This window comes from Hemiscyllium ocellatum, chromosome 25, assembly GCF_020745735.1.
Source record: "Hemiscyllium ocellatum isolate sHemOce1 chromosome 25, sHemOce1.pat.X.cur, whole genome shotgun sequence".
NCBI lineage: Eukaryota > Metazoa > Chordata > Chondrichthyes > Orectolobiformes > Hemiscylliidae > Hemiscyllium > Hemiscyllium ocellatum.
The window spans coordinates 656015-671871 of record NC_083425.1 but is presented as its reverse complement, the minus strand read 5'-3'; the positions used below and the strand labels follow the sequence as shown (position 1 = coordinate 671871).

General features: G+C 49.5%; 1 protein-coding gene across 1 annotated transcript in view; it reads right to left on the bottom strand.

Annotated features, from left to right (window-relative positions):
- Window positions 1-1973: 1973 nt before the first annotated feature.
- Window positions 1974-15857, bottom strand: part of LOC132827883 (uncharacterized) — a 79583-nt gene continuing 65699 nt past the window's right edge. Inside the window, exons 15-18 of the mRNA XM_060844646.1 lie at window positions 13576-13726; window positions 9861-9948; window positions 9095-9199; window positions 1974-2968 (exon numbers count right to left, since the gene is read on the bottom strand). Coding sequence (XP_060700629.1) covers window positions 2769-2968; window positions 9095-9199; window positions 9861-9948; window positions 13576-13726 — 544 coding nt within the window. The 3' untranslated portion in view covers window positions 1974-2768. The remainder of the gene's footprint in view (window positions 2969-9094; window positions 9200-9860; window positions 9949-13575; window positions 13727-15857) is intronic.

Here is a 15857-nt window from a genome sequence, read left to right as displayed (position 1 = left end):
CTCCCGGCACTGCAGCCGGCTCGCCTCCAGCACCCGCGGGCGGAGGGGCGCGCTCCCGGGACGTTGGATCCATGACCTTCTGGAAAAACAACTGGGGGCACTGACCCCCTCAGTGACCTCTGTGACCCCTGACCCTCAGTGACCTCCCCCACACTCTCAGTGTCACCCTAGCCCTACCCCTGTATCATTACCCACCCACAGACAATGGGGATGTGGGCACTGACCCCTGACCCTCTGTGACCTCTGACGGTCGCTGACCCCCTCAGTGACCCACCTCCCTCCCCACCCCCCACACTCTCAGTGTCACCCTAGCCCTACCCCTGTATCATTACCCACCCACAGACAATGGGCCCAATGCTGTGTAATTCCCTGGGATCCCACTCTGCTTGCTTCATCAATGGCAGTTATTTCCAGAACTGCGGCATGGTGGCACAGTGGTTAGCACTGCTGCTTCACAGCACCAGAGACCTGGGTTCAATTCCCGCCTCAGGCGACTGTCTGTGTGGAGTTTGCACGTTCTCCCCGTGTCTGCGTGGGTTTCCTCCGGGTGCTCCGGTTTCCTCCCACAGCCCAAAGATGTGCGGGTCAGGTGAATTGGCCATGCTAAATTGCCCGCAGTGTTAGGTAAGGGGTAAATGTAGGGGTATGGGTGGGTTGCGCTTCGGCGGGTCGGTGTGGACTTGTTGGGCCGAAGGGCCTGTTTCCACACTGTAAGTAATCTAATCTTTCCCATTTATTCCAACCGTTCCTGAACTGAGAGCGCTTTGGCAATATTCTCACCCACTCCCTTTAAACCTCATGGTTCTGGCCCATTGTCACCATTTTGTGCCACTGTTTCCCTCATTCCTGTAACTTGCTGATCTCCACGCCTGACATTCCCAGTTACATTATTCCATCTTGGGATAAGCCAGCTGTCACAGTGGGGGACATCACCAGGGTTGTCATTGTCCTCATGTGCAGTGTAGAACAATTACACACCAAATAACTCTGAGATACCACAGTCCATCTCAAAACTAAATCTCCTTTTCAAATGATATTTATTCAGATGAGCAAAGTGTGGGGTCAGTGGTTTGACATTCCAATACAGTGAACAGAACAAATCAGTTCGCAGCAGGATAACTCATACAATTCTGAACAAAACGATTTCCAAAAGAATTTTGAGGCACAAGCAAACTGAGGAGGTGCGCCAGAGGATTTGCTCACAAATACTCCCGGGACAGTTGGTCATTTGGTCACTATGAGGGTAGGGCAGCAGTGAGCTAGGCTGGGGAGAGGGTGGGAAGGCTGGTGTGGGTGGAGCAGGTATGGTTGCAAGTGTAGGCGCAGGACTTTGGCGAGGGCTGAGGGTAGGAAGGAGGCTGAACTGGTGGTGGGTGTGTGATGGAATGGAGAGGAATTTGGTCACTCATTGCCAATACTGGGGGAGTGGGCTAACTTGCTGCCTTGGCGACTTTATCACAATTGGGTTAGAGGGTTATAGCTCCATGTTTAGATCTCCCATCTCCTGTCTAATGTTATCATTCAAACTAAAGGCAGAAAATCTTTGAGATTCCTCTGACAGGACAGAATGTTTGGATCTGCCTAGGAGCTTGCTCTTTTTACACTCTTCATTTCCAGTAAGATTTAATTTGAATGTTCCTGGGGTCACACAGACCAAGAAAGTCATTATTGACTCAGACTTGTGCTGGGGAAACTCTGCTGAGCTCAGTCCCCTAACTAACTAATGTCCAAACCCAGACACAGGTTCATCATAGCAACTCTGAATACTCTCCACCACCCTCCCTGCTTTAGCATTCATCCTCCCCCTGTACTCTCTCCTACCCCTCCTCTGTCAATGCATACCCCCCCCCCGCTCTGACCCACCCCCACTCTCCTGTCATTCTCATCCCTCACCCTGTCAATACTTTGACTGCGTCCTGAGGACCCTCGTCTCCCCCTGAATTCTCTCTGTCCCCACACCCATATCCCTCACTCCCAATCCAGTCCTGACTAACTCAGCCCCAGCTCCTAGCAATAATCTCTGCGTAGAGCTGGGATGGTCTCACACTGCTGTCAGGTGGAGCCCAGACCACTGAGAGCTGACACATACCAACTCACAGTGAACTTCATTCAAACCTAAACCTTCCTGGCAGGCAAACCCACCCTGAGTTACCTACTTTCTAACAAACTGCATTATCCAGGAGCACATGAAGAATGACATTGCTGTTTGATCTGATTACTGTAAAGAAGATGGTGATCAGCTGTCTCCCTGAACCACTGCAGTCCACCTGCTGTCTGTTGGTCCACAATGCCCTGAGGGAGGGAATTCCAGGATTTTGTCCCAGTGACACTGAAGGAACGGCAATATATTTCCAAGTCGGGGATGGTGTTGGGCTTGGAGAGGAACGTGCAGGGGGTGGTGACTGTTACAGAGAGCACTGTGTGTTTGGGCCTGGCTGCTGTCACTGATGTACTGGTAATGGGAAATGATGAGAATCTGGGTCAGTGATGAGTGATAATTGTGCCCAAGGCTACATGGAGATGTGGAATTCCTTCAGCAGTTACCTTCATTAACAGCAGAAAGCACAATGTGAAGGAACCAACTTTGGCAAAAACTGCCTGTTTATTCACAGCCATAGTGACCAGATGTTTTCAGAACATCTTCCCTAACAAACAAATTTCGCTGACTTTAACATTCCCAGGAGCACCTGTCACCTTCCTCAGAAGCCAAAAGTCACAGACACACACTGAGTTCTTTAACAAAACTTTTCCACATATATTCATGAGTTTTAAATATTTAGAGGCTTGACAGGTGCCTGTGGTTCTACTCCTGAGGGCACAGGTACATCCAGAGGCTGCTCTGTTGATGGGCCAGACAGTGAGGGCTGATCTGATGATGTCTCGCTCCCATTGCAAGGACACAGCAGTGATGGCTCAGTCAGGCACTGACAGTCACGGTCTGAGAACATTTCTTTTGGCATTACTGAACCTGAAAGGGAATATGGTCGATGGTTAGATTGCCTCTGGGTTACTGTAGACCGTGTCTTGTACTAACACTGTGACATGTTTGAAAGACAGATTACTGAGAGACCATGCCCAGTAAAGCCACCTCAGTCCCATCACTGCTACCTGTACAGAATGACCAATGGTCACAATGCCCACCTAGATCTGTCAGAAACATCCATTCACTTCATCACTGATGCTCTGTAGCAGCAGTGTGTACCACCTACAAGATGCATCGCAGCAACTCACCAAAACTCCTCCCAAACCACCATACCTAGAAGGACCAAGGCAATGGATTCAGATGAAAATCACCCCCTTCAAGTTCCCCTTCAACACTCACCATGCTGACTTGGAAATTTATCACCGTTCCTTCACTGGTGCTAGGTCAAAATCCTGGAAAGCCCTCCCTGAGGGTATTGTGGGTCAACCCACAGCATATGGACATCAGTGGTTCAGACAGGCAGATCGCCCCCACCTTCTCAAGGACAGGGATGCCACACAGCAGATATCATTCTTGATGTAGGTTTCTCCTTGAGCTGGAAGGTTCATTTTCAGAAGTTTCGTCACCATACTAAGTTACATCATCAGTGAGCCTCCAGTGAAGCACTGGTGTTAGTGACCCACTTTCTATTCATGTGTTTCAGTTTCCTTGGGATTATGATGTCAGTTCCTGTGGTGATGTCATTTCCTGTTCTTTTTCTCAGAGGGTGGTAAATGGGATCCAAGTCAATGTGTTTGTTGATAGAGTTCCGGTTAGAATGCCATGCTTCGAGGAATTCTTGTGCATGTCTCTGTTTGGCTTGCACATGGATCCATCCTAGGAGGCTGAGGGGGTGACCTTAATGAGGATTATAAAATCATGAGGGGCATGGATTGGATAAATAGACAAATAGGGTGGGGGAGTCCAGAACCAGAGGGCATAGGTTTAGGGTGAGAGAGGAAAGATTTAAAAGGGACCTAAGGGGCAACTTTTTCACACAGAGGGTGGTACGTGTATGGAATGAGCTGCCAGAGGAAGTGGTGGAGGCTGGTACAATTGCAACATTTAAGAGGCATTTGGATGGGTATGTGAATAGGAAGGGTTTGGAGGGATATAGGCTGGGTGCTGGTCAATGGGACTTAATTGGGTTGGGATATCTGGTCGGCATGGACGGGTTGGACTGAAGGGTCTGTTTCTGTGCTGTACATCTTTACGACCCTTTAACACTACCACTCACAACTGGATGTGGCGGGACGGCAGAACTTTGATCTGATCTATTGGTTGTGAGCTTGTTTAGTGCTGTTTATGCTGTTTGGCACATTGTCCTGTTTGGTAGCTTCACCAGATTGACACCACCCTGCCCTCCATTTTCAGGTCTGTCTGGTGCTCCAAGCTAGAGTACATTCTGTGTCCTTCTGCCAAATACTGTTCAACATAGAGGAGTACTGTTTCATCAGCTGAGGGAGGACGGTACGTGGTAATCAGCAGGAGGTTTCCTGGCCCATGTTGAACCTGAAGCCTCAAGTCTTCATGGGGTCAACGTTACGAACTCCCAAAGCAACTCTCTCCTGACTGTATCACACTGTGCTGCCCCTGTGCTGGGCCTGGTCTGCCAGTGAGACAGGGCATATCCAGGGATGGTGATGGTGGTAATGGCCAGATTGGAAGGTAAGGAATGGCAGCAGCTCATCCTGTGAAAGATGCTATGTAATAGACAATAGACAATAGGTGAAGGAGTAGGCCATTCTGCCCTTCGAGCTTGCACCACCAATCAATATGATCATGGCTGATCATCCTTAATTAGTATCCTCTTCCTGCCTTATCTCCATAACCCTTGATCCCATTATCCTTGAGAGCTCCATCCAACTCTTTCTTAAATGAATCCAGAGACTGGGCCTCCACTGCCCTCTGGGGCAGAGCATTCCACACAGCCACCACTCTCTGGGTGAAGACGTTTCTCCTCATCTCTGTCCTAAATGGCCTATCCCTTATTTTTAAGCTGTGTCCTCTGGTTCGGCACTCACCCATCAGCGGAAACATGTTTCCTGCTGCCAGAGTGTCCAATCCTTTCATAATCTTATGTCTCAATCAGATCCCCTCTCAGTCTTCTAAACTCAAGGGTATACAAGCCCAGTCGTTCCAGTCTTTCAGTGTAAGGTAGTCCTGCCATTCCAGGAATTGACCTCGTGAACCAACGCTGCACTCCCTCGATAGCCAGAATGTCTTTCCTCAAATTTGGAGACCAGAACTGCACACAGTACTCCAGGTGTGGTCTCACCAGGGCCCTGTACAGCTGCAGAAGAACCTCTTTGCTTCTATACTCAATCCCTCTTGTTATGAAGGCCAGCATGCTATTAGCCTTCTTCACTACCTGCTGTACCTGCATGCTTACCTTCATTGACTGGTGTACAAGAACACCCAGATCTCTCTGTACTGCCCCTTTACCTAAATTGATTCCATTGAGGTAGTAATCTGCCTTCCTGTTCTTGCCAGCAAAGTGGATAACCATACATTTATCCACATTAAACTGTATCTGCCATGCATCTGACCACTCACCTAACCAGTCCAGGTCACCCTGTAATCTCCTAACATCCTCATCACATTTCACCCTGCCACCCAGCTTAGTATCATCAGCAAATTTGCTAATGTTATTACTAATACCATCTTTTTTATCATTAACATATATTGTAAAAAGCTGCGGTCCCAGCACTGATCCCTGCGGTACCCCACTGGTCACTGCCTGCCATTCCGAAATGGAGCCGTTTATCACTACTCTTTGTTTCCTGTCAGCCAACCAACTTTCAATCCAAGTTAGTACTTTGCCCCCAATACCATGCGCCCTAATTTTGCTCACTAACCTCCTATGTGGGACTTTATCAAAAGCTTTCTGAAAATCCATGTACACCACATCCACTGGATCTCCCTCGTCCATCTTCAGAGTTACATCCTCAAAATATTCCAGAAGATTAGTCAAGCATGATTTCCCCTTCATAAATCCATGCTGACTCTGACCTATCCTGTTACTACTATCCAGATGTGCCGTAATTTCATCCTTTATAATCGACTCCAGCATCTTTCCCACCACTGAGGTCAGACTAACTGGTCTATAATTTCCTGCTTTCTCTCTCCCACCTTTCTTAAAAAGTGGTACAACATTAGCCACCCTCCAATCCGCAGGAACTGATCCCGAATCTATCGAACTCTGGAAAATAATCACTAAAGCATCCACGATCTCCCGAGCCACCTCCTTCAGTACCCTGGGATGTAGACCATCAGGCCCCGGGGACTTACCAACCTTCAGACCTAACAGTCTCTCCAACACCAATTCCTGGCAAATATAGATTCCCTTCAGTTCACTGTTACCTCAGGGAGACTGCTTGTATCTTCCCCAGCGAACACAAATCTGAAGTACCGATTCAATTCTTCTGCCATTTCTTTGTTCCCCATAATATATTCCCCTGTTTCCATCTTCAAGGGCCCAATTTTAGTCTTCACCATTTTTTTGCCTTTCACATACCTAAAAAAGCTTTTACTATCCTCCTTTATATTTTTGGCCAGTTTACCTTCGTACCTCATTTTTCGTCTGCGTATTTCCTTCTTAATAATCCTCTGTTGTTCTTTAAAAGCTTCCCAGTCCTCCGTTTTCCTGCTTATCTTTGCTATGTTATACTTTTTCTCTTGTAAAGTAAGCATCTCTCTGCACTCCAGAATCTTTGGTCTTACCTCTCATTCGCAACAAAATTAATTCTATGAGAACAAAAAAGAAATCCAGAAATTCCCAGGTTTCTCTCAATGATAAATTATGATTAGCCAGATCCAAATGTTGTCTAAGTTCTGTCAAAACACCCCCAGGAATGTTCACAACATGATCAGAGATACACGATGCCGAACTGATTCAGAAAGTAGACACAGTTCAGTCATTCACTGACCATCAAATCTGCATGAGTTTCTGTAATGGGGCTGTGAACCCTCCCTCTGCGCTCCACTCAATGGTTCATCCTCAATACTCAGCAACAATGGCTCAAGACTGCGCACAATAAACACCCAAATCCTAGAAGAATGGGCACAGCTTTTTAATCACATCCACCATCAGCTTTCCACAATCAGCATACTGCCACAAAATTGCCACCAGCTAGTCTTTCAATGACCCTCCCACACCCTGTTAAAAACCCCACTAACAGAATCACACTCCTACCTATGAGGAGCTATCACAGGGCTAGAGGTGACAGCCTGGTCAAGACACTGACTGAATTGCTCCAGTCCATGTAGCAGCACAGAACCATCCCACAAGAATACAAGGTGCCTCTACTGTCCACGTGCCCAAGTGGCATAGCTGCCTCAAGAGTGTGGCATGGGCTTGCTCTCTGATGCACAAGACAATCAGCCTCAAGACAGAGGTTCAGCAGGAGCCTGAGTGAGTGAGCCAGTGCTCCCAGTCCAGGGAGCTGAAGCTGAGGACAGGGAGCTGAGCAGGACACTCTCTCGGGCAGTTGATTATGAGACACGTGCTACAATTGCCAAAGCAACTGGAGCCAAGAGCAGACTTCAATGATCTTTCTGAGAATGGACGGGAGTGAACACAGGAATATTCCTGTACATCCTGCTTTACACAGGAGAATACTACAGTCATATATCAGCATGTCCAGCAGATCTAGCACTGTCAATGGAGAAATCTTCACAATCGACAGAAGCTCAAAGGAGAGGAAAAAGAAACACCAAACGTTGAAACGCTCACTGAACCTGTCACTGCAAACACCCACAACATAATTAACACAGGCACAACTGAGTCAGGCTTGACACAGAGCCAGAGTGACCAGCAATCATATACAACTCCATCAGTACCGACCCTCCGACAGTGCGGCACTCCCTCAGCACCGACCCTCCGACAGTGCCCACTCCCTCAGCACTGACCCTCCGACAGTGCGGCACTCCCTCAGCACCGACCCTCCGACAGTGCCCACTCCCTCAGCACTGACCCTCCGACAGTGCGGCACTCCCTCAGCACTGACACTCCAATAGTGCGGCACTCCCTCAGCACCGACCCTCCGACAGTGCGGCACTCCCTCAGCACCGACCCTCCGACAGTGCCCACTCCCTCAGCACTGACACTCCGACAGTGCGGCACTCCCTCAGCACCGACACTCCGACAGTGCGGCACTCCCTCAGCACCGACCCTCCGACAGTGCCCACTCCCTCAGCACTGACACTCCGACAGTGCGGCACTCCCTCAGCACCGACACTCCGACAGTGCGGCACTCCCTCAGCACCGACCCTCCGACAGTGCGGCACTCCCTCAGCACCGACCCTCCGACAGTGCGGCACTCCCTCAGCACCGACCCTCCGACAGTGTGGCACTCCCTCAGTACTGACCCTCCGACAGTGCGTCACTCCCTCAGCACTGACCCTCCGACAGTGTGGCACTCCCTCAGTACTGACCCTCCGACAGTGCAGCACTCCCTCAGCATTGACCCTCCGACAGTGCGGCACTCCCTCAGCACTGACCCTCCGACAGTGCCCATTCCCACAGCACTCACCCTCCAACAGTGCGGCACTCCCTCAGCACTGACCATCCGACAGTGTGGCACTCCCTCAGCACTGACCATCCGACAGTATGGCGCTCCCTCAGTACTGACGATCCGACAGTGCGGCACTCCCTCAGCACTGACCCTCCGACAATGCGGTGCTCCCTCATCACTGACCCTTCAACAGTGCGGCGCTCCCTCAGCACTGACCCTCCGACAGTGCAGCACACCATCAGCACTGACCCCCCCCGACAGTGCCCACTCCCTCAGCGCTGACCCTCCGACAGTGCCCACTCCCTCAGCACTGACCCCCCGACAGTGCCCACTCCCTCAGCACTGACCCTCCGACAGTGCCCACTCCCTCAGCACTGACCCTCCGACAGTGCTCACTCCCTCAGCAGTGACCCTCCGACAGGTTGGTCAGCACTGTGTGTGGTAGCAGCTTGTGACAGAGAAGAAGTCCTGTTTGAGATAGTTCCCTCTTGGTGAGCTCTGTGAGAAACCCCGTGTGGGTAAGCTGGATTGGTGGTGAGTGAGTGCCCTGAGGGAGGGCTGTTTGAGTGAAGTGGGTGGTGTGGAGTTCTGGCGGGTGTGATTTGAATGCCCCTACCTGGTGGTTTGATGGACGGGAGGTGCGGACAGCACAAGGGATTGCAGGCTGGTCTGCACGATGAGCTCTTCCGAGAGGGGCACTGAGCAGGTCTGCACTTGTTCACTGTAAGAGGAAAGAGCATGGCAGAGCGTCAACAGTCTGACTTGGCAGTAACAACAAGGTAACAGGGGCGTGGGGGAGACAGGGGAGGCGTGACAGCTACCGGGGGAGAGTGGGGGATGGGTGCTGATGAGGATAGGGGTGGATTGGAGACAGAAGGGGAGATGGGGACCAGGGCGTTGGGGATGGGGTGGTGGTGAGTTGGGGCGGTGTCGGAGATTGGGTGAAGTGAGGATGGGGATGGAGTCAGGGACGGTGGGCGGAGGGAGAGACAGGGAGTTGGGGGGGATGGGAGGAAACGGGGAGTTGAGTGAGACCCGTGGCTGGATTGTTCCAGGAGTGATGACAGGTACTCAATGGGCTGAAGAGTCTCCATCTGAAATGTAAATGACAGCTGAAGGCGCTGGACCCTCATAAAGCCAGGTTTTTGGATTGCTGAGTGTGTTTTGATGGGAGTGGGGACAAAACTGAGCTGTAGTCTTGTGAACATTCCGAATATAATTTCCACAGACTGCAGAAAGCAGCCCCAGAATTCTCTGCAAATCAGAATGGTTTGAAAATATGAAAATTCCAAAATAACTCCAAGAAATACTGAACTTCCAGCTGCCAAATGGAAGTCTGGGTTGTGGATAGTGTGAGAGAGTGGAGTGCTGGGGTTCCATACCATCCTTGGCTGTCAGAGATGGCAGCTTGCAGCTGCTCCTGGTCTTGGGGAGCTGTACCTCCACATTGGCCACCACCGAATCTGCCCACTGTTAGAGAAGGGAGGGAGGTTAGCACCTATTCACTGCTCTGTGGGTGAGAAGTACCAACAACACTGTGTGGGAGCACCAATGATCACATGGCTATCCCTTGAGAGACACTTTCGAATCAACTGCTCAGGCATGTACTGACGCAGCTCTGGAGCACGTAGGTCTCCTGGTCCACAGCTAGGGACACTACCACTGCATATCAAGAGTCCGTAATGTCAGAGACAAAGGCTGTCATCCCAATATACCAGGAGACATGGCCCCATCAGCCCACTGTGTAGGTAAGGGACAGTTTTAAAACAAACTCTGGATACACTAACACTGGCACTGGCTACACTGACACTGGATACACCGGCACTGGATACACTGGCACTGGATACACCAACACTGGATACCCTGGCATTGGATACACCAACATTGGGTACCCTGCCACTGGATTCACCAACACTGGCACTAGGTACACCGTCACTGGATACCCTGCCACTGGGTACACTGGCACTGGGTACACCGACACTGGGTACCCTGACATTGGATACACCAACACTGGCACTGGGTACACCGACACTGAATATCCTGCCACTGGATACATGAACACTGACACTGGATGCACTAACACCAACACTCGGTACCCTGACATTGCATACACCAACACTGGCACTGGGTACACAGACAATGGATACACTGCCACTGGACACCCTGACATTGGATACACTAACATTGGGTACACCGACACTGGATTCCCTGCCATTGCATACACCAACACTAGCACTGGATACACCGACACTGGTTCCCAGCCATGTATACACTAATGCTGGGTACACCGACACTGGATTCCCTGGCATTGGATACACCAGCACTGGCACTGGGTACGACGACACTGCATATCCTGCCACTGGATACATGAACACTGGCACTGGATACCCTGCTACTGGGTGCACTAATACCGACACTGGGTACCTTGACATTGGATATACCAACACTGGCACTGGGTACACCGACACTGGGTACCCTGATATTGGATACACTAACACTGGCACTGGATACACCGACACTGGGTGCTCTGACATTGGATACCTTAACACTGGCACTGGGTACATTGACACTGGATACACTAACACTGGCACTGGGTACACCGACAGTGAAGCCATAGGGGTAGAACTTCAAAACCATCACATTACTACCATACCCTAAGAGTTCAGAGAAACACAAGAGCAGATATACAGGCAAAGTTCAGTGAAATAAAACTAAAGGGGAGGGAGAGTGGGTGATTTCAACTTCCCCGGCATTAACTGGGGTAGTCATAATGTGAAAGGTTTTAGAGGGAACGGAATTCTTAAACTGTATCCAGAAGAGATTTTGCAGCCAGTCTGTAGAAAGCCCGAGGAGAGAGGGGATGAACTGGGATTTAATCTTAGGCAGTGCAGCTGGCCGAGGGTTTGGAGGATCAAAGGGAAGCATTTTGCAGGCAGCGATCGTAACTCCATTAGTTTCCAGACTGTCCTGGGAAAGGACAAGAATGGGCCTGAAATCAAAATTCTCAATGAGAGGAAAGCTGGGGGGTTTTAATAAAATCAGATAGGAATTGGCCAGAATGGACTGGCAGCTGACACTTTCAGGTAAATGTGTCAGAAAACTGGGACCCATTTAAGGGGAAAATAGGGAGAGTCCAGGGTCAGCATGTTCCAATAATTAAAAAGGCAGGATCATCAAGTCCTGTGAACCCTGGATATTGACGGATACATGGGATTGGAGAAAGACAAAAAGGAAGGCTTCTGGCAGATAACAAGGGCTCAAAACAGCAGAGGCCTGAGAGAAGTTCAGAATGTGTGAGGGGAAACTTAGACAGGAAATTAGAGGAGCAAAATGGGCGATGAAAGAATAATGGCAGGTAAAATAAAAGGAATTCCTTTGTTATTTTATAATTAAATTAAGGAGGATATACGATAACTAGGAAACTTAAGGAGCACAGTGGGAATTTGCATATGGAGCCAGCAAACCTACAGGTCGTTCTGGTATAACACACCGTTTCATTAACACGCCGTTTCTTCAACGTGGCGTTTCTTTAACACGAATTGGCTCTAACACAATTGATAAATTGTGGATGCTGTTTGGATAACACAATTTTTCTACTGAAAAAGTTTAGCGATTTTCCACGGTGTGAGGTCACAGAGGAACACAACTGTTGCGTTATAGCAGAACGACCTGTCCAGAATTGGCTGGGTGGTGGGAAACACAGGGTGATGGCCGATGGTGTGTGTGACTGAAAATGTGTCCAGTCGGATTCTACAGGGATCGGTCTCGCTGGTTGTGGTTTATATAACCAATCCAGATGTGAATACTGAAGGATCAATAAGAAGACAGTATGAAAAAGTGGTGGGTTGGTAAATAATGAGGAGATGGATAACCTTAGAGTACAAGATGATAAAGACAGGCTGACACAATCCGGAAAAGAGAGAGATAAGAAGTCTCTGGGGCTCGATGGGATCTGCCCTCGGTTAATGGAATACAATCCGGAAAAGAGAGAGACAATGCACTTGAGAATGACAAGCAAGGTAAGGGATGTACATGAAGTTGGGGGGGGGGGGGGGGGGGGAAGAGGACCCTGGGAAGCATGAGGACTCAGAGGGACCTTGGTGTGCATATCCCCTGACCCTGAAAGGAATAGGGCAGGTAGAGACAGTGGTTAAGGAGACATATGATATGTTTGACTTTACTAGCCAAAGCACAGAGTTTAGGAGCAGGGAAGTGACGTTGGAGCTACATAAAAAGTTTGTTAGGCCACAGTTAGAGTATTTTGCATAATTCTGGAATCCACATTGTAGGAGGGATGAGATTCAACTGGAGCAGGGGCAGAGCTGATTTGCCGGGATATTGCATGGAATGAGAGCTTCAGTTATGAAAAGAAATTGGATAAAATGGGAAGCAAAAACAGAAAGTGCTGGAAAACCTCTGCAGATTTGGCAATATCTGTGGAGGTAAAGCAGAGTTATGTTACAGGTCCAGTGACCATTCTTCAGACTTCAGAGACAATGGCAGATGGGTAAAATAATGAGGGGTATTAACAGGGTGAATAGGAAAAAACCTTCCCTCCTGATGGATGGATAAAATGGACCAGGGGCACAGATTGAAGGTAAGAGGCAGGAGGTTTAAAGGGGCCATGAGGAAAAACATCTCACCCAGAGGGGGGTGGGAATCTGGAACTCACTGTCTGTCAGGGTGGGAGAGACAGAAACCCTCATTACATCGAAGGAGGATTTAGGTGTGCAGTTGTGGGCTGGGTGCTGGAAAAGGGGATTAGAATAGTTAGGTGGTTGGTTTTGACCCAGCACAGACTCGATGGGTTGAAGAGCCTTTTTCTGTGCTGTAGACCTCCATAACACACCACTCTCCTGATCCAGAGGCTGGGTTAGAGACGCTAGAAAAGCACCACAGTTCAAGCAGTATCCGAGGAGCAGTAACATCAACGTTTTGGGCAAAAGCCCTTCATCAGGATCCAGAGGACACCCCCTTCCAGTGGACACACCCCCATCCAGTAGATCCCTGATCCAGAGGACATGACCCCATCTAGAGGACCCCCCTTCCCCCTCCCCGATAGAACAAGACATCTCCCCCGTCCATCTCTGGCCAAACCTTGTTGGGGTGCTCCTCATCCAGCAGCATGCTCAGGTGGTGATCATATCCCTTCAGGCCTCGGCGATGGTAACCAGATGTCAGGGTATGGCTCCCACCGCAGCTCCGGGCATTTGGTGGGAAGTTCTCAATCAGATCAGAAATCCGTTCTCTGAGAAAAAGGGAACAGGTGACGGACAGAGTCCGACAGAGTGACTCGATTTTAAACATGATCTGACAGCCCCAGCCCCATCATTAGTCCCAACCACTTGGGGTCTTAATGATTGAAGGATACTCCTCCTAAGCCCCTCCACCTCAGTGTCCACTCCCAGAACAAGTCTCCCAAATCACTTGCAATGGTGTTTCCACCCTCCAAACTGACCCCCCACCAAACTGACCCCCCCTCCAAACTGACCCCCCTCCAAACTGACCCCCCCTCCAAACTGACCCCCCCCAAACTGACCCCCCACCAAACTGACCCCCCTCCAAACTGACCCCCCTCCAAACTGACCCCCCTCCAAACTGACCACCCACCGACTCTCCCCCACCACAATAACTCAGCGAGTGTTCAATCACTGACAGCTCTCACCACAGCAACGTCTTCATGGCATTTTCCGACCTGACCCAATCTTCACTCTGTGAAGAAGGTGGTGATCTGAGCACATCGAATTCAGCCAGCATCCCTGCTGTCTGCTGTCCACAAAGTGTACCCCCAGATCTTTCATGATCAATCTTCTGTTTAAAGCCTGCCATTCCCTGTTCACGCTTCCCATCACAGAGTGCAAACACTGACCCAGAGCAGGTCTCCTCTCCCCGGTCCCCCATCACTGCTTCACTACACACCTGCATTCCCCTCACCCCACCACTCAGACTCAATTAACCATAGACTGAACCCCCACCTTAACCATCTCCAACTAGGATGGTAATGCCACTGGGCTAGTAATCCAGAACCCCAAGCTGATGTTCTGGGCATGTGGACTCGAATCCCACTAATGGCAGAGGGAGAAATTAGAATTTAATAAGTAATCCAGAATCAAAACCTGGCCCAATGGAGTTTACTATCAGTTGTTGTACAAATATATGGTTCCAAGCTAACGTGCTTGCCTGGTCTGACCTACAGCTGACATTAGACCCACAACAATGTAGTTGATTCTTAATGCAGCCTGAAATGGCCAAGCATATTCTCCCAGTTTAAGGGGTGATTAGGGATGGACAGTAACTCCTGTCCCAGCCAATCACTCACATCCCACACACAAATAAAAAAACTTCCTGGAGGTGCAACGGGGTGGGTGAGAGCCCAATGGTACGTAGGGGCAGACCGAGAGCCAGAAGGTGGGTAGGGGCGGGCTGCCTTAGAGTGGTCGGAAGGTGGGAGGGGCGGGGGCTCGCTGGGTCTGTATTGTCTGCACTTCTGTATGTAGCAGTATTGTCTAATGTACAAATGTCGTTGTCACTGTCTTGTCATGTGTGAAACTGGGATTTGAGGTTTGTCCTTATCTCCCTGTAAACTGTTTGAACGGTCGGGCTTGGGGCCTGGCTTTGCTGCTCCTCTCCCTTGTAAAATTGCTGCCTCTTGTATGCAGCTGTAAATGTAACTGTTTGTTGTAAACTGTTTTTGTAATTTATTAAATAAAATAAACAGGAGAATCAGAGTCTTCTCAATTTAAAAAAAAAACGTCCTGGAATCTCTTCCCTTTTCTGAAATACATGGCCATGCCAAATATAGCTCTCAGTCTGAACTCTCCCTCAACTCACCCAAAATGGGGTATAACAATCCTCTTTGACTGTAACATGATGAATTATCTCTCTTTGACCTCTGGGTATCCAGTGACCCAGCAATCATTCTTTACCTCTCCAGCAGCTTAACCCTGTTACCATTGCAGCTCCCTAAATCTATTCTCAGGTCCCCAACCCACCTTCTCCCCTCCTCCATCTCCCTCTCTCTCCCACCCTCCACAACCTCTCTTTCCCCTTCCTCACCTCTTTCTCTCTGTCCCTCTGTCCTCCACCTCCCCCCACTCCCCACTTCCTCCTCAATGCCTGTGGTATCATCTACTTGGTAAATATTCATCCTGGATGATTCCACCTAATGGAAGATCAATATGATCTTGGATTCTTGCTAGAAGCTCCCTTCTCCAGTTCCTTGCCTGACCACTGTCTCATGCAGAATCAGCTCATTCACAATCTCAGTGTTGGATCAGATCCTGACTCCCTTTCCATCCCTATTGCTTGGCCATCACTGAAGTGACCTCTACCTTGAGCATTAATCACCCGCCATCATCCAGAATTTCCCTTAAATCTCC